At 43.7% G+C, this 20,343-nt stretch overlaps 1 protein-coding gene across 1 annotated transcript in view; it reads left to right on the top strand.

Annotated features, from left to right (window-relative positions):
- LOC126195301 (inactive dipeptidyl peptidase 10-like) overlaps positions 1 to 20,343 on the top strand; it is a 358,542-nt gene that overhangs the window by 174,567 nt on the left and 163,632 nt on the right. The window contains exons 5-6 of the mRNA XM_049933856.1: positions 1,774 to 1,826; positions 18,339 to 18,550. Coding sequence (XP_049789813.1) covers positions 1,774 to 1,826; positions 18,339 to 18,550 — 265 coding nt within the window. The remainder of the gene's footprint in view (positions 1 to 1,773; positions 1,827 to 18,338; positions 18,551 to 20,343) is intronic.

Raw genomic sequence — 20,343 nt, 5'->3', positions numbered from 1 at the left:
ATGAGGAGGTTCTGCGCAGAATCTGCGAGGAGAGGAACATATGGACAACTCTGACGAGAAGAAGGGACAGGATGATAGGGCATCTGTTAAGACATCGTGGAATAACTTCCATGGGACTAGAGGCAACTCTAGAGGGTAAAAACTATGGAGAAAGACAGAGACTGGGACACAGCAACCAAATAATTGAGGACGTAGGTTACAAGTGTTATTTTGAGATGAAATGGTTGGCATAGGAGAGGAATTCGTGGTGGGCCGCACCAAACCAATCAGGAGACTGAAGTACTCTCTTGCATACAGTCTGTGCTTTTTTGTTTTAATTGTGGACATTGTTCCAGCCAGGGATTACATTTAATTTTAGAAAATGTCTTTTATTACTGTCTGATTTCGCACATGTTTCACAATGATGACCGTTTACTCTCAGTTCAGTATATCTCCAGAAACATGTGGACGCTGTGTACAGCACCTGAAACTGCTGGTTGCTCTGTAGTGACCTGTGGCCTAAAGGAATTCTGTAACCGAACGACAGCAGCTATTTCCGACGTTTCGATCGATTTGCTGCGATCCTCTTCAGGACAGTTCACACACTCATGTTTCTTCAATAAAATGATCCACTCAGATTTGTATGTAACTTCCCTTTTCTCTGAAGCTTCACCCGCATATGTGTTCTGCACATGTATTGAATACAACTCCTCTTCTCTCACTCTGTGTTTACCCCTTCCCCCATCTGTCTGTCCACTTAATACTCCCACCTCTATCTGTTTATCTATCCCCCTCCCCTCTCTCTCTCTCTCTCTCTCTCTCTCTCTCTCTTCATCTTCTCCTACCCTTCTCTTTGTCCATTTCCTCCAACTTCTCTCTGACCATACATTGCATTCCCACCCCCTGACCATATCCTTCTCCTCCTCTCTCTTTACTTCTCCGCCCCTCCCTCTTGCTCTTACACCTGCCAATTACCCCTTAAAGCCTTCCACCTCCCTCAATCAATTTCCCCTTCCTCATCTCTGTGCATTTCCTCCCCCCCTTGCTCAGTCCACCCCCTCCTCTGCCCATCTCAATCTGTTGCTATCTGTGCTCAACAGCATGTGTAGCCCCTGCAATACAGTTCAACAAAGCAGTTCGATGCTGCTCCCACAGCGAACCTCTCTTGCTAGGCTGGCTACACATCAGAGGTCTGGAAATCATTTATTTGCGCCTGACACACAGGCTGCCATGCAAATCAGATCGATAAAGCAGGCCGATACTACTCCATCACAAACACACGGGTCATGCAGGGCAGCCTACACTTTGGGGTGTGGGAAACTGTTTCTATCCCTTGACATGTAGGCAAAGCAACTTGATTTGGCAGGCTCATTCTGTTCGCACACAATACGCCTGTTGTGCAGGGCAGCCATCTGCCAGGGGATGTAAAAAAAAAACAATTTTTTGCTTGTTTCTCCATTCCTGTTGTAGCTAGGAGGCTATAAACCCCACAGTGCTGAGACTTGTGAGGCCTGCTGTTTCTGTGCCAAGTTCAGTTGAAATCAATACTAGAGTTTGGGAGGAGACACTGGGCAAACACACATACATTATACTTTATATATGTAACAGATTAATTGGTAGAGATAAATACTGCTGCAAAAACTGTTGAGATGGTGTCTTGCACCAAAACATATTTCTGCCAGATCAGTAAATTTGATATAATTGTGTCGTTTATTATGGGGAAGCAAATGTTTGTCCACAATAAGAAGTCTAAACATGCAAAAACAATAATATCATGAAACTGTTTTGTTACAGGTTTGGCGTTACTCATACCAGGCGAGCTACCAGGTGTATGAGGTGGAGGCTCAGTAAGTACACATGAACTGTCATGCTATTTACTCTCTCTCCCGTCTTACAAAGTGTGTTCCAAATAGGTGTAGCTAAAATCGTAATTTTTTCGGCAGCTTGTTTCGACCTACCAGCTAACATCCTTTAGCCAGACAGTATCACATTTGGATACAACCTGAACAACACTTGGAAAACAATGAAGAGTTAATACAGAGCGAAGAGCTTCCTAAATATCTGCATGACTTAATATGGCAAAAGAATAAAAAAAATTACTAGTAAAGCAAACCACTGCTTAATATTATTAATAAAATAACGATAATAAATAATTTTGAACGTAGAGCCTATGGAACTAGACTATCAAAAACTGGTCTTGAAACAGTCTAAGTTGCCTTTTGTTTATATCTGGTGAATGCTTTTGGTTAAACCATATTCGCACTTACTTCTAAATAAAGGAATGCAAAGGTCTATTAAAATGTTTGTAAATTACTGTACAGCAAGAAACATCAACGCATAGAGCAGCCTTCAGTCTCCATGGTAAGATTGCAGAATCGATAGAAATGGGAGGTTCTATTTTAGACTAAGTGCTACTCAATTGTATAAAGTAAACTTTGTTTACTTGACATATCAATTAGATAAACTTTCCTCAAAATTACAAGTGAAACATTAATCGTAAATTTTGTCTCACACACATCGGACATTCCCACGATAAAAAACTAACCAAAAATCGATTGCTAAAATGTGTGTCATATACGAATCTGCACTATTTTTCCCCCAACTTTCACGTGGTGCTCTTTTGTTTTCGGCTAGACTACTTACTTTGAAATTTATTGAAGAATTTTCGGCTTTATTCAACAAAATTAGTATAACCTTAATTACATTTATAGGTTCTTCTGTCACTCAATGGTAGGATAAACTCATATCTAACGTTAAGTTGCGTTTTTGTTCTACTAATATTTGTTGATTTGTAACCGGTTTTCGGGTTATTGGGTCCTCATCACGAGACAACTGACTAGCGTCTACAAAAGACAGTGGTATGTAGGAAACAAAACATAAGAAACAAAGATACTATCAATAGGGGCAGACCATTTGATCACGACGTTAAATGAAGAATGTCAAACTGAGCGTTCATTGTTCGTGTTATGAACCAAACATGTTAAATTACAATTTACAAGATTAATGGTATCAAACACTGCATATAACAAAAATACACAATATGCGAGTTTCATGGCTATGATACTAAAGCTTCTATGGGAAAAAAGTAATGTGTAATAATGATTATATTATTGTGGTAGAGGTTTGCGCAAATGAATGTAATCATTGTGATCGAGGTCAGGCTGGTCCATTTGATCATGCACTATGTGATCAAAAGTATCCGGACACGTGGTTGAAAATGACTTACAAGTTCATGGCGTCCTCCATCGGTAACGCTGGAATTCAGTAAGGTGTTGGCCTACCCTTAGCCTTCATGACAGCTTCCACTCTCGCAGTCATACGTTCAGTCAGGTGCTGGAAGGTTTCTTGGGGAATGGCAGCGCATTCTTCACGGAGTGCTGCACTGAGGACAGGTATCGATGTCGATCGGTGAGGCCTAGCACGAAGTCGGCGTTCCAAAACATTCCAAAGGTGTTCTACAGGATTCAGGGCAGGACTCTGTGCAGGCCAGTCCATTATAGGGATGTTATTGTCGTGTAACCACTCCGCCACAGGCCTTGCATTATGAACATGCTCGAACGTGTTGAAAGATGCAATCGCCATCCCCGAATTGCTCTCCAACAGTGGAAAGCAAGATGGTGCTTAAAACATCAATGTAGGTCTGTGTTGTGATAGTGTCACGCAAAACAACAAGGGGTGCAACCTACCCCTCTATAAATAACACTACCACACCGTAACACCACCGCCTCCGAATTTTACAGGTGACGCTACAAACGCTGGCAGAAGACGTTCACCGGGCATTCGCCAAACCCACACCCTGCCATCGGATCGCCACATTGTGTACCATGATTCGTCACTCCACACATCGTTTTACCACTGTTCAATCGTCCAATGTTTACGCTCCTTACATGAAGCGAGGCGTCCTTTGGCATTTACTGGCGAATTGTGTGGCTTATGAGCAGCCGCTCGACCATGAAAACCAAGTTTTCTCACCTCCCTCCTAACTGTCATAGTTCTTGCAGTGAATGCTGATGCAGTTTGAAATTCTTGTGTGATGGTCTGGATAGACGTCTGCCTGTTATACATTACGACTCTTTTCAACTGTCGGCGGTCTCTGTCAGCCAACAGACGAGGTCGGCCTGTACGCTTTTGAGCTGTACGTGTCCTTCACGTTTCCACTTCACTATTACATCGGAAACAGTGGACCTAGGGCTGTTTAGGAGTGTGTAAATCTCGCGTACAGACGTATGACACAAGCGACACCCAACCACCTGACCACGTTCGAAGTCCATGAGTTCCGCGGAGCGCCCCATTCTGCTCTCTCACGATGTGTAATAACTACTGAGGTCGCTGATATGGAGTGTCTGGCAGTAGGTGGTAGCACAATGCATCTAATATGTAAAACGTATGTTTTTGGGGGTGACCGGATACTTTTGGTCACATAGTGTATGAAGCTTAAGAACAAGGATATGCTTAGTTGTCACTGATCTCTTAGTAATATCTGGGTCTTTTGTAGTAAGTGCTTGTTCACATCAAGTGCCTCTAATAGGCTAAGTTTTTTTTTCCTTTCTTGATCATTCTGTGTTGACTTTGTGTCTATCAGCCTTCTTGAGCAACTGTTCAGCAGAAGCTTAGTTTGGCTTATATAATCTCTGGATACGTTCATTTCGCTGTCAGTCCATCATACTTAAAGCTTGTTCCGTGTCCACAATGAGGTCCTTTCCAACTTCTGCCAGATGCTGACAACGCTGTCTCCCACAAATGTGCGGCATCTCTGCGTCCTTCACAGCGACCACTCAACAGCTGACGCTGTTACCCTAACAGGCCTGCTTACAACACTAACAATAGCAACACTAATGCAGTCTCATAGGGGGTTTACCTGTAGCAGTGAATTGCATCTATAATCATTTACTAACCTGCCGACGGTTTGTAGGTGTTTGGGGTTACACTTACATCCGACCATGTCTTCTGAATGATTCACTTTTATTAGCAGGCAGCGAATATTTTGTCTCATACCTAAATTAGATTAAATTGACCAGATCAAATAATATCACTGCTCTGTCGTTGTCTGGCAACACTTTGTTTGTTGCAACCAGATGAAGTGTTTAGAAGTTGCTCCATTTTAATTGTTGCAGTTTGTCCAATCTTCTTTGTACATACCATGTGCTAGCGGTATAAATGCAGATATTTTTATTTGTGACTGAGCACAGTGTACTTAACAACATTACAGCAGTATTTACTTCATTTGCAGACTAATACTTGTAGCTAATACGAGTAGTATATTTTTAGGTTGGTTAGCACCTCCAAGCACATGTGGCAAAAGCAAGACATTAATGCATGCATGAAACGTCATATAGTAAATTATGTGACATGTTTGTGAAAAGGCGGTTAGATGCTAAGAAAAAACAACTAACAACTGAAGTGGGTACATATTAAGGTACCAATGTTCATAATATCTGCACTTACACCCCTAACGCCCTGTATATTGGATGTGGTTATTTCATTGTGGTAACTATGAAATCATTTGTAATCATTGCCATTTCTCGCCACGCCTGTAAGATCCAGTGCAACCGTTGTTGCTGACTGTCCATCCATCTTGTAGTAACCATTCATACATGCTGACCACCTTACTTCGTATGTACAGCCATCCACCACTGGACTGCGACTCTGTAAGCATGGGTTGTGCCTATAAAGCGATAACTAGTGCTTCCGCACCTCTCTGGAGAGCAGGTACACTATCTGATTAAAATTACCCTGATGTCTATCAGTGTGCATTAATACGGAGTATGTCCACACTTAACCTTCACAGCAGCTTCAATTCTGCTGGAGTCTCTTCCAATATCTAGACGCTGACGTATGGAGTGAAATCGACGTTCTAGTTCATCCCAAATGTGTTCCATTGGGTTTAGGTCGGAACTCTGTACAGGCTAGTCAATTTCAGGAATGATATTATCCAGAAACCATTCCCTCTCAAGTACTTATGACAGGGTGCATTGTCATGCTGATCCAGAAAATCATCGTCCCCGAAATGTTCCTCAACTGTAGGTAGTATGCAATGCTGTAAAACGTTTTCATGCTTTTCGACAATTATCGTTTTCTCAATAGCAATAAGAAGACCACACGCTAACCACAGAGAGCAATCCCATGCCGTAAGATTACCTTCACTGCACTTCACTGTTGGCACTACATATGCTGGTAGGTAACGTTCTCCAGGAAATCGCCAAATCAAACCCTCGTCCTTGATTGCCACAAGGCATAGCGTTATTCGTCACTGCAGATCACTCGTTTCCAGTGGCGTCAGTCTTTACACCATCTCAACTATCATTTAGCATTGCGTACATACGTATGTGGCGTTTGAGGAACCGCACGACCATTTCCATTCTGAACTCCCTTGCACATTGTTTCCTCCTTGCAGTTGTGCCTTGAGAATGGCAGGGTGTGCTACGGCGGTGGTCGACGACGTCATCCGGCAGTAAACCCGTAAGTTATTTGAACAACATTCAAGTAACTTCCTTTCTAGACGAAAATGTGCTCCGAAGAAGACGAGTTCTTCGCTTCAAAACCACGTGATTTCTACAGTCGCGGACTCGAAATGTTACTCCAGAGTTGGGAAACTGTTGTAAATAGTGAAGGAGAATATATTATTGATGGCTAAAGTCTCTGATATGACTGTCCGTTGAGTTTATTAAACTTACGAAAAAAAGTTACGAACTTATGCCCCATCCCGATACTTAAGTGGAATATGATACAGTAGGACTGTAGAATACCATGCTTGCTAGGGGTGGGGGTGATATCAGACAATTGTAGCTAGGCAGGAGGAAGTGAAATGGAATCGTTGTGGGAGTAGAGCTGTGTGGTGGTGGCGTGGGCAGATGGACAGAGTGGGTAGAAGGAGATGGACAGAGAGGGATTGAAAGAGAAGATTGATAGTGAGAGGGGGAAGGAGGAGATGGACTAATAGAAGACTGAAATAAATACACTACTGGTCATTAAAACTGCTACACCAAGAAGAAATGCAGATGATAAACGGGTATTCATTGGACAAATATATCATACTAGAACTGACATGTGATTACATTTTCACGCAATTTGGGTGCATAGATCCTGAGAAATCAGTACCCAGAGCTTGGATGGCGTGTACAGGTACAGCTGCCCATGCAGCTTCAACACGATACCACAGTTCATCAAGAGTAGTGAATGGCGTATTGTGACGAGCCAGTTGTTCGGCCACCATTGACCAGACGTTTTCAATTGGTGAGAGATCTGGAGAATATGCTGGCCAGGGCAGCAGCCGAACATTTTCTGTATCCAGAAAAGCCCGTACATGACCTGCAACATACGGTCGTGCATTATCCTGCTGAAATGTAGGGTTTCGCAGGGATCGAATGAAGGGTAGAACCACGGGTCGTAACACATCTGAAATGTAACGTCCACTGTTCAAAGTGCCGTTAATGCGAACAAGAGGTGACCGAGACGTGTAACCAATGGCACCCCATACCATCACGCCGGGTGATACGCCAGTAGGGCGATGACGAATACACGCTTCCAATGTGCGTTCACCGCGATGTCGCCAAACACGGATGCAACCATCATGATACTGTAAACAGAACCTGAATTCATCCGAAAAAATGACGTTTTGCCATTAGTGCACCCAGGTTCGTCGTTGAGTACACCATCGCAGGCGCTCCTGTCTGTGATGTAGCGTCAAGGGTAACCGCAGCCATGGTCTCCGAGGTGATAGGCCATGCTGCTGCAAACGTCGTCGATCTGTTCGCGCAGATGGTTGTTGTCATGCAAACGACCCCATATGTTGACTCAGGGATCGAGACGTGGCTGCACGATCCGTTACAGCCATGCGGCTAAGATGGCTGTCATCTCGACTGCTAGTGATACGAGGCCGTTGGGATACAGCACGGCGTTCCGTATTACCCTCCTGAACCCACAGATTCCATATTCTGCTAAGAGTCATTGGATCTCGACCAAAGCGAGCAGCAATGTCGCGATACGATAAACCGTAATCGCGATAGGCTACAATCCGATCTTTATCAAAGTCGGAAACATGATGGTACTCAATTTTCCTCGTTACACGAGGCTTCACAACAACGTTTCACCAGGCAACGCCGGTCGACTGCTCTTTGTGTATGAGAAATCGGTTGGAAACTTTCCTCACGTCAGCGCGTTGTAGGTGTCGCCACTGGCGCCAACGTTGTGTGAATGCTCTGAAAAGCTAATCATTTGCATATCACAGCATCTTCTTCCTGTCGGTTAAATTTCGCGTCTGTAGCACGTCATCTTCGTGGTGTAGCAATTTTAATAGCCAGTAGTGTATGTAAGCAGATGCTTATCGCAGCCTTTCTTTTTACTTGGGGTCTGGATCAGTTGTTACGAGAGAAACGCAGTGGAGGGCTGTGGCTGAAAAATTCAGCGATGCGCCTCTGCTGGCCACGCGTCGCTCCTCATTAAGCGCCTGCCTGCACTCGACAGCAGACAGCGGACAGCCGGCTCACAGGCACACAGCCCGGGCCTGCTTTAATAATCCCCAGCTGCGCGCCGCGGACGCCGGCAGATCCTATAGGTAGCCAGCGCGCTCTACAGGCCCGCCGGCAACAGCACTCACGTTCGTCTTTTCTGGCTTCATACGAGAGTACGGCAGCTGCAGCGGCGACCTATGTGCAAAAGAATTTCTCCTGAGAGACATGAAACGTCATATAAGAAGTGTTTTAAAATGTTGTAAATGGTTGGAGCAGCAACCGTAGAGTGTAATTTTCGTGAAGAAATAATAAGCATCCAATCAGATGTTCATGGAAGCAAAATTTATTCAAACTTACTGGGTTACAAGTTGTAGCGTCTAACAACCCTACCACAACAAAGGTCAAAAATTAATTGTGATTGTAGTGTTGCTCACGCTGCTAAATATTGTATTTTCGGGCAACAACAAAGTTATATTATGTGGCAGGTGTCGTTAGAGCACAGTTACTAAAGTCATTTCTTGAAATAATGGATAAACTAGGCACTCATCTTTTCTTGTTTCCCACGGTGGTCTCGTTGTGAACTCCTCAATCGTCGAAAATCTAGGTAGTGATGATTCCAAGCTCGGATGCAAAGAGGCCTAGGTGATATTCTGCGATATTCAAAAGTTTTATAGATGTGTTTCATAAACCATTCTTGAAGATTAAACTTTTGCAAGTTAGAACAATGGTGATGTAGAAAAGTAAATCAGCCCTCCGAATTTAAGTTACACTTCTTTTTTGTTACTTTTGTTGCAACATCACTTCACAATATAAAACATACTTGAAAATATCTTCCTCACTGTTAAAGTTCACATTTCATAAACTGACTACAATTTGAGTCTTTTCAACATGACGACCAAGACTTGACTCTCTAATAACCGCTTACGCGCCCAAAAAATCAGAGTTACAAGTACGTCAAAGATCATAGTGACAAAAGGAAGAATACACATAAGAATAATATCATTGAAATATAAACATATCTATGTATCAAAGTACCTCTACAGTAATGAAATCAAATCCGAATGTTGTCACAGAAATATGTTGACTATTTTACAGAAACACAGTAGAGTATTGCTGGTATCGAGAGGTTGAGGTGAGGTGCCGTAATGGTTACGTAATTCAAGTACCATTACAGGCGGAAGTACCTTAAAAATAGCCAAAAGGCGTCAGTAAAATATAACATTTCATCTGCATAATATTAAAAACATGCACAAGATGTGGTCGCTATTGACTAATTCGTCACCAATTCACTACCATCGTGTACGTAACGTTTGAGCTAAAGAAAACTTTTGGCGAGAGAGGGCACTAGTAGCATACGCGAGGATGATGTGCGTTAGCGAATTAACGTTATCATGCTAAACGTTTTTGTATTATTAAATTATTACAATAAAAATCAGATCATTTTTAACTATTAGAAACATTTATTGTAGTAAAAACAAATTACATGCACAATGAGATAGCGTAAATACTATACAATACAATTTTTGTTCCCTTCTATTACACTACCACTAACTCATCCTTCCCCCGATTCCTTAAAGAATCCAACTCCCACGTATAAAACAGCTGCAAACGTCTGATTAGTAACATGTTAAACATTTGGCGTTAAGCGAGAAAAAGCTTAGAAAAGATCTGAGAGTGTTTAAGGTTTGCTGGAAGTTGCTAAGTGCTCTCATTATCAAACACTGTATGAGTATAGTCTGGGCAATTGGCGCTCTATTTTAAGCAAAAGGTATTTTCTCACGCATCTCAACGTTTATGACGTCATTTCTCCAGAATTACGTGTCGTGCAACTACATAATTTTGCAGGAGCATTCAGTAATACGTATGGGTACTGAAACGTCTGGCAGATTAAAACTGTGTGCCGGACCGAGACTCTTGCCTCTCGCGGGCAAGTGCTCTACCAACTGAACTACCCAAACACGACTCACGCCCCGTCCTCACAGCTTTAATTCCGCCAGTACCTCGTATCCTACCTTCCAAACTTCACAGAAGCTCTCCTGCGAACCTTGGAGAACCAGCACTCCTGGAAGAAAGGTTATTGCGGAGACATGGCTTCGTATCAGCGCACACTCCGCTGTAGAGTGAAAATTTCATTCTACGTATGGATACAGCCTGCGAAATGTGTTGCGGATAGTTAGTAGCAAAGATGAAGTAAATTCAAACGTCATGCCTGTTGCTGAAGTTTTACTGCATGAACAGCAAAACTGTAGTTACCAATTAATTTTTTTTCCTTCGTGGGGATGAAGGGCAGGGGCTCAGGGTAAGTGTCGTAAGGGTTTCAAATTATTTGCGAAGTTTGCTGAAAGTCGATAGGTGCTCTCCTTCTCAAATACTGGATGAATATAGTCAGGGTAATTTACGCGCCAAGAGTTATGCTGCCTCAGAAGATATACACAGTTTCTAACTTCAATACTCGTGGTACTGTATCAGACCTTTATCATAAGATTATACCTCTTAATGAGTAAGTTACGACAGCACTTTAAATTTTTAAGTGGCGTCAGTAATTGTGGTGTGCGTACTGTAAGACCTTCGGTACACACACCATCAGATTATTTGACTTCTCTCTCTAACGAAGTAGGCGAGTGTCAAAAATATGTCTCGTGGTCTTATCGTGGCGTGTTTATCTTCTGCCGTTAGGTCAGACGATAGAAATGCCACTTTCACGCTCAGAGTAGCAGATTGACGGTGACCAACTTTAAACAGAACTTGATTAATTTTCACACACATTTATTAAAATAGTAACAAGCATAAACCTTACATAACTTGATTCTGGATGCTATTTACAATTGACAATCTGAAGTTCCTTTGGTCTTGGTATGTTAATCTTATTCTCACATTTCTCTGATACTTGACAAAGTGTCTATACATTTTTCTTCATGGCTATGTACAGGAATGTGATAATCTTATTAGGCGCAGACTGAAACTTGACTATAGACTGGTACAGACTAATGCAGACTGGTACAGACTGGTGCAGACAAATGCAGACTGACTAATCGGAGGTCTGTACACTCGTTATAATACCTCGCGCATTCAGGTATCACTGCGCGAGTGTGATCCGCGAGGAGAAAAGGTTCTATGTTAGCAGCAATTGTGGTGTCACCGCCAGACACCACACTTGCTAGGTGGTAGCCTTTAAATCGGCCGCGGTCCAGTAGTATACGTCGGACCCGCGTGCCGCCACTGTCAGTGATAGCAGACCGAGCGCCACCACACGGCACGTCTAGAGAGACGTCCTGGCACTCGCTCAGTTGTACAGCCGACGTTCATAGCAATGGTTCACTGACAAATACGCTCTCATTTGCCGAGACGATAGTTAGCATAGCCTTCAGCTACATTTGCTACGACCTAGCAAGGCGCCGTATTCAATTGATATTGAGATTCTATTAATGTATCATCAAGAGCGATGTTCTACAAATGTGGATTAAAGTTAAGTATTCCAGAAGCTACGTACTTTTCTTTATAGCATTCATTACGTATCCTGTTTCAGACCTCACGCCAGACTGCGTGAGTTTCAGCACGTGCCTCTCGGCTTCCTCTCATTGTGTCTAGGCTGTCTTGTCTAGACACAACAGCAATCTCATTGGCTGCGTTACATATTAATACGCGGATCAGCGGAAGCAGAATTTGGTCCATCTCTAAGGCAGCGCCATCTCGTAGTGCGGAGACGGACGAGCGCTGCGCCTGCACTGTTGTGCTTAGCGGGGCGCGCTTTAGTGGGAAAGTTGTGTATGCGCTGACTACGCGGAACTATGTGCACAACAGTAATATTATATGAAATACTGAAGATCAAATTTTTGTTGCTCCTGCAAGCCGTGAGATAGGCAACCTGCAACTTTTGAAGTGCACCGCGAACCTGGTTAGCGGTTTAGTGATACAGACTCTACTTAGATCTTTACAACAACAATTATGCAAAGAAGGGAAATCTGAAAAGTGAAAGGAATATACATGCACTACCACAAAAAGTATGTTTGAAAAGACGACATCGGTTTTGGTCCTATGTCGGCATATACCACCTGAGGTATAGTAGATTTACTGATAATGATTTCAACGTCGTCCGCCAACAGACAGCGTATTGGCACAGCTACCAGAGCGCCATCTGTGTCGAACCACTAATAGGGAATGCTCACAGTGCGGTGCAAAAGTGTAAAACAGGTAGGCAACCGTGCCGTGGAGACACACTAGTGCCTCCTACAGCCAGCTGAGCGAGTTTGGAAGGGGCAGTCTGTGGCCTTCCGAGTGGCGGGATAGTCATTTCGGAGAATAGCCACAAAGTTGGACGTACTGCGTCGGTTGTGAAACGACGCCGGTATCAGTGGTCAAGTGAACATTCTCACGCGCGCAAACGAGTTTCTGGACGTCCACGTAGCACAGACTCCCGCCAGGATTGTCGTTTTATAAGTGCAGCAATGGCAGATCGTACATCTACCACAGACAGATCAGAGGGCTTGTGAGTCAGAACGTTTCAAGACGAACTGCTGCGAAGCAGTTATTTGCACTGGAACTACAGACCTCTAGCCCGTCTTCCAGTCACGCCACAGCATCAACGTGCACGGCTCGACTTGTGCCGCCAGAGAGGGTCACTTGGGACTTGGAATGTCGCGCCGTGGTCTTGAGTGATGAAAGCAGATTCTGCCTGCGCGCAAGTAATGGTCGTTTGCGTGTCCTACATTGACCTGGTGCGCATTGTCTCGTAGAGTACACTCGTCCAAGACACACTTGTCCCACCGAGGCCTTATGGTCTAGGGTGCGATAAGCTACAACTCTCGTTCACCTTAGGTGTATCTGGAGGGGACGCTCTCCAGCGTTAGACCCGTTCCTTTGCCGTTCTTGCAACAGTAGTGTGATGTGTTCTTCCAACAGGATAATGCTCGTCCACATACTGCACATGAACACAATGTGCCAATCTGTAACCATTAAAAAAAAACTCCTCGCGTGGTTTGGTTACTTTCTGATACTGTATTTCGAAAATGATATCACTGTCTCGATGGAGCAGCACGCTGGAGTGTGTGCGTCGCCCATGCTTGTAATGAAAGCAACTATGTTGGTTGTCTGTCGATCTTCTTCACTTGCAAATGTAGCGACTGCACCACTCGATAACTCGATGCCTCCATTGACCTGAAATAACCAAAAGTCCCTTGCGTGTTCGCGACAGACCCTTCAGTTTACGCAAACTTGCTGACTCTAGTTCTTATGTCCGGTTTGAGAATGGCTATTCAAACGTTAACAAGTAGTGTCTTGAATCATCATTCCATCACCCAAGCGAGGCCACATTCTGAATTTTGCGAGGATATTAAGTTGTTAATTATTATTCCGTCGTCAAGGCGTGGCTACGTCGCGTATTCAACAACTGCACGACTTAACTCCAGAGATAACATACCCCTGAACAATGTTCAGAATGCGTCGTAATTTTGGTGTAAAGTTATTGCTGTTCACATTTAAATTATCACTAATTTACTGGACGCTTTTATGTTATCAGAATAATCAGTTAATTTCAAGAATACACTTTAAATGTCCATGAAATGATGTAGGCGACACGGAGAGTTAAAGTTGAATTAAGGAGTATTGTTCTTCCCAATTATTGTCTGTGCCTAAGCTGAGCGCACACACCGATTTTTCATTTAGGGAATTATGTCCATTAACATCAGTAATCCTGACTTTGACGATAACTTGTGACAATACGAGGAATAATCTCTTCGTGATTGCCTTTAGTTGTGGCCTACTCAAGTCTAATAATCGAGTTTACGTCGGCGATCAGTCTCTTTCTGCGTCCTTTGAAGTTCGTGACTATTAAGTACCACGAAGGCTAAGACCCATCACAAATCAGTAATCACACGATTCACTTTTCAGTCACATACATCAAAACTCGTTATTTGTCTAGCGGTAAAGAAGATCCTACTTTAGTCCGACTTCTGACTGATACTTCCAGTCTACAGGGTGGTCCATTGATAGTTACCGGGCCATATATCTCACGAAATAAGCATCAAACGAAAAAACTACAAAGAACGAAACTTGTCTAGCTTGAAGGGGGAAACCAGATGGCGCTATGGTTGGCTCGCTAGATGGCGCTGCCATAGGTCAAACGCATATCAACTTCGTTTTTTTTTTTAAATAGGAACCCCCATTTTATTACATATTCGTGCAGTACGTAAAGGAATATGAATGTTTCAGTTGGATCACTTTTTTCACTTTGTGATAGATGGCGTTGTAACAGTCAAAAAAGTATAAGTACGTGATATCACGTAACATTCCGCCAGTGCGGACGGTATTTGCTTCGTGATACATTACCCGTGTTAAAATGGACCATTTACCAATTGCGGAAAAGGTCGATATCGTGTTGATGTATGGCTATTGTGATCAAAATGCCCAACGGGCGTGTGCTATGTATGCTGCTCGGTATCCTGGACGACATCATCCAAGTGTCCGGACCGTTCGCCGGATAGTTACGTTGTTTAAGGAAACAGGAAGTGTTCAGCCACATGTGAAACGTCAACCACGACCTGCAACAAATGATGATGCCCAAGTAGGTGCTTCAGCTGCTGTCGTGGCTAATCCGCACATCAGTAGCAGACAAATTGCGCGAGAATCGGGAATCTCAAACACGTCGGTGTTGAGAATGCTACATCAACATCGATTGCACCCGTACCATATATTTGTGTGAACCAGGAATTGCATGGCGACGACTTTGAACGTCGTGTACAGTTCTGCCACTGGGCACAAGAGAAATTACGGGACGATGACAGATTTTTTGCACGCGTTCTATTTAGAGGCGAAGCGTCATTCACCAACAGCGGTAACGTAAACCAGCATAATATGCACTATTAGGCAACGGAAAATCCACGATGGCTGCGACAAGTGGAACATCAGCGACCTTGGCGGGTTGATGTATGGTGTGGTATTATGGAAGAAAGGATAATTGGCCCCCATTTTATCGATGGCAATCTAAATGGTGCAATGTATGCTGATTTCCTACGTAATGGTCTACCGATGTTACAACAAGATGTTTCACTGCATGAGAGAATAGCGATGTACTTCCAACATGATGGATGTCCGGCACATAGCTCACGTGCGGTTGAAGCGGTATTGAATAGCATATTTCATGACAGGTGGATTGGTCGTCGACGCACCATACCATGGTATGCACGTTCACCGGATCTGACGTCCCCGGATTTCTTTCTGTGGGGGAAGTTGATTTGCTATCGTGATCGACCGACGACACCTGACAACATGCGTCAGCGCATTGTCAATGCATGTGCGAACGTTGCGGAAGGCGAACTACTCGCTGTTGAGAGGAATGTCGTTACACGTATTGCCAAATGCGTTGAGGTTGACGGACATCATTTTGAGCATTTATTGCATTAATGTGGTATTTACAGGTAATCACGCTGTAACAGCATGCGTTCTCAGAAATGATATGTGCAGAAAGGTACATGTATCACATTGGAACAACGGAAATAAAATGCTAAAACGTACCTACGTTCTATTTTAATTTAAAAACGTACCTGTTACCAACTGTTCGTCTAAAATTGTGAGCCATATGTTTGTGACTATTACAGCGCCATCTAGCACAAAGCGAAAAAAGTGGTCCAACTAAAACATTCATATTTCTTTACGTACTACACGAATATGTTATAAAAATGGGGGTTTCTATTTAAAAAAAACGCAGTTGATATCCGTTTGACCTATGGCAGCGCCATCTAGCGGGGCAACCACAGCGCCATCTGGTTTCCACCTTCAAGCTACGCAAGTTTCGTTCTTTGTAGTTTTTTCATTTGACGCTTAAATGGCTCTGAGCACTATGGGACCTAACATCTGAGGTCATCAGTCCCCTAGAACTTAGAACTACTTAAACCTAACTAACCTAAGGACCTCACACACATCCATGGCCGCGGCAGGATTCGAACCTGCGACCGTAGCGGTCGTGCGGTTCCAGACTGAAGCGCCTAGAACCGCTCGGCCACACCGGTCGGGCGTTTGACGCGTATTTCGTGAGATATATGGTCCGGTCACTATCAGTGGACCACCCTGTATATCGTAAAACTTTAAACTTCAAGTCAGTTTTAAAACAATCTAGCAGCGCTTAACATCGGTACTACTGTTGCAGAGTACAAGAGAGAAGTGAAGTTAACATCTCCATTACCGAGTTACATTGTAGTCACGGCGAATTTACAGCTCGATGGGGCTACAACTCTCTTCTAGGATAAATGTTATCTTTAGTCGATTTATGGTCTGGGCTTTAACCTCCATAAATAATAATTTTTGAATTCTTTCTTTAAAGTTTCTGTTTTGTATCGCATTGTATTCTTTCATTCAGTCCTTTCTTTATGATAAGCATTGGTACTTATATAACATCCCTGTTAATCAAACTGACAAGAGTGTAAATTTTGTTGTCAGAGCTGCCGTCACTGCCAGGATGACTTATTTTGCTATTCATTTGCAACAAAAATGATGGTTATTATGTGTTCTATATTTGGAGTGTTACATGATGTAGATGTACACTACTGGCCATTAAAATTGCTTCTCCACGAAGATTGCGTGCTACTGATGCGAAATTTAACCAACAGGAAGAAAATGCTGTGATATGCGAATGATTAGCTTTTCAGAGCATTCACTTAAGGTTGGCGCCGGTGACGACACTTACAACGTGCTGACATGAGGAACGTTTCCAACCGATTTCTCATACACAAACAGCAGTTGACCGGCGTTGCCTGGTGAAACGTTGTTGTGATGCCTCGTGTAAGGAGGAGAAATGCGTACCATCACGTTTCCGACTTTGATAAAGGTCGGATTGTAGCCTATCGCGATAGCGGTTTATCGTATCGCGACATTGTTGCTCGCGTTGGTCGAGGTCCAATGACTGTTAGCAGAATACGGAATCGGTGGGTTCAGGAGGGTAATACGAAACGCCGTGCTGCATACCAACGGCTTCGTATCACTAGCAGTCGAGATGACACGCCTCTTATCCGCATGGCTGTAACGGAGCGTGCAGCCACGTCTCTATCCCCGAGTCAACAGATGGGGACGTTTGCAAGACAACAACCATCTGCACGAACAGTTCGACGACGTTTGCAGCAGCATGGATTGTCAGCTCGGAGACCATGGCTGCGATTACCCTTGACGCTGCATCACAGACAGGAGCGCCTGCGATGGTGTACTCAACGACGAACCTGGGTGCACGAATGGCAAAACGTCATTTTTTCGGATGAATCCAGGTTCTGTTTACAGCATCATGATGGTCGCATCCGTATTTGGCGACATCGCAGTGAGCGCACATTGTAAGCGTGTATTCGTCATCGCCATACTGGCGTATCATCCGGCGTGACGGTATGGGGTGCCATTGGTTACACGTCTCGGTCACCTCTTGTTCGCATTGACGGCACTTTGAGCAGTGGACGTTACATTTCAGATGTGTTACAACCCGTGTCTCTACCATTCACTCGATCCCTGCGAAACCCTACTTTTCAGCAGGATAATGCACTACCGCATGTTGCAGGTCCCTTGCGGGCATTTCTGGATACAGAAAATGTTCGACTGCTACCCTGGCCGAGCAACTGGCTCGTCACAATACGCCAGTCATTACTCTTGATGAACTGTGGTATCGTGTTGAAGCTGCATGGGCAGCTGTACCTGTACACGCCATCCAAGCTCTGTTTGACTCAATGCCCAGGCGTATGGCCAGAGGTGGTTGTTCTGGGTACTGAATTCTCAGGATCTATGCACCCAAACTGCGTGAAAATGTAATCACATGTCAGTTCTAGTATAATATACTTCTCCAATGAATCTGCATTTCTTCTTGGTGTAGCAATTGTAATGGCCAGTAGTGTAGATGGAGGAGTACGAGGGCGGACAGTGGGTGGAGCTGCGCTGTTGCAGGACCAAGTACCCGCTGTCGCCGGCGGGGGTGGACGGGTCGGTACCTCGGCTGCAGCTGGCCGTGTGGGCGCCCGCCGGCTCGCGGCTCGCCTTCGTGCACGACAACGACCTCTACTACTGCGACGACCCCCGGCGCCGGCCGCCCCTCAGGCTCACCACGAACGGCGTGCCCGGCGTCCTCTTCAACGGCGTGCCCGACTGGCTGTACGAGGGTGAGCACGCTCGCCCACTATAGTTCAATTCTTTTATCTTGGCGGCTCGCGCATGCCCGCCCATATGCAGGAGATTGCTGCGTTGCCATTTGCAAACGATGCACGCGCCAAGAGAAGCAGCGCCATAGTATAGTTCGCAAATTTACGTTTAGGGAGGAGCGCGCAGTTTATGAAGTAAAGCCACCACGGGCGCATTAACCCTTTCGCTGCTACAGAGACGTGCTCCCCGCATTCCGCGCTGTGCGCGATTTTGTCATCACTGCACTGCTCGCCTTTGCTGACACGTGGTGTTCCGACTGCTTTGACACACTTATCATGCGATTTCACAAGAACTATTTGGCCCAAAAATTTGATTTTTACACATTTTCTTGACTGATACCTTCCCCTCCATAAATGACTTAATTTTGTTTCGATGTTCAACGCGGTTATTGTGCAGCATTAAATGTAGTAAACCATGGCACGAAATTTTGAAGAGTTTGCAGAGGTATAAGTCCATAGTATATACTTTCCGTATAGTCGATTTTAGTTGCCACAATGTTGAGAATGAAATGTGGAGAAGATACCTAAATTTCATATAAAATTTACTTTATAACAATATCTCATTTAATTTAAGTACCAGATAGGTGTCGTATGTAATATTGAGAAATATTCCGTCTTTCGACTGTAAAAAAGTTTTATTTATACCAGAGTCATTTCGCTTTTTTCTAAAAAGTTCTGATTAAAACAAAGTTGGCGAAGTACACAAAACTGAATTCTGGAGGTACTAAAACATAGAAACTAAAATATATTGTCAGTGAGGCGCAGTGCGCAAACAATTTGTGTTTGTCACAACGGACAGCAAATACTTGCCAAAACATAGATCAGTCGACGAAAACATTGAATATGATGATGTTGCCAAAGCAGCGAAGCAAAGAATTGCGTCAGACAGTCAAGTAGCTCGGCAATGTACGAGCCGAAATTCTGCTCTAAATAATACTTTTAATACTGTCCCAAAAGAATATATGTCAATACGAATAGTAAAACAGCGACTGCGGAAGAGAAGATATACACACACAACAGATAACATGAATATTGTATGTGTGCCTTTTCATTCTTTTTAATTGCTGTGAAAACAGATATTGGAGGACAAAATTAGAAAAACCGAAAACTTATTATGATTATAATGAAGAGACAAAGCACTAGATATTTCAAAAAATTACATTCAAACGAATAAAATTCATGAAGTAAGACTCTTCGACATTGTTTTTTTTAGTAAAAAACATTAAACTCCGAACAAGGTTTGAACGGAGAACCTTTGCCTCCACAGCCCAACACCTTAACCATTACGCTAACGCAGCTTGTTTTGTAACAGAAATCATGGAGGACTCTAAACCATCACGAAAAATACCGACAAACACGGTTGGTATGACTATGAATTACTCACGTTTCGTCGAAGTACAATAGGAAATCAACAATTACCGCTGTTCTTTATTGCGGAAAAGCGATTCGTTAGAATGATACAAACACCTTTCCTTGCTATTGCCTAAATTAGGAAGCTTATTGTTTGTTTTGTTTAATTAATTAAAATGCTTTTTCCAAACTTTCTATAAAAGAAAGTCTGCTATCAAGACATTGCTTTTGTTCAATTACTTTATTTATGACTGAACGTTTCTAAAACTGAAGACACTCGTCTGTGCTCTGCACTGCAGTCGAGCTCTGGCAACGTCGTTCTCTGTTCATTGGCTGACTGTGTTTTGTGACGTCAGATGTGCAGAACGAACCTAAACTCGGCCGTCAGATGTGCAGAACTCGGC

The sequence above is a fragment of the Schistocerca nitens genome, chromosome 7 (genome assembly GCF_023898315.1).
Source record: "Schistocerca nitens isolate TAMUIC-IGC-003100 chromosome 7, iqSchNite1.1, whole genome shotgun sequence".
Classification (NCBI taxonomy): Eukaryota; Metazoa; Arthropoda; class Insecta; order Orthoptera; family Acrididae; genus Schistocerca; species Schistocerca nitens.
Note: the sequence above shows the minus strand (reverse complement) of the source record. Positions and strands in the feature narration are given on the sequence as shown.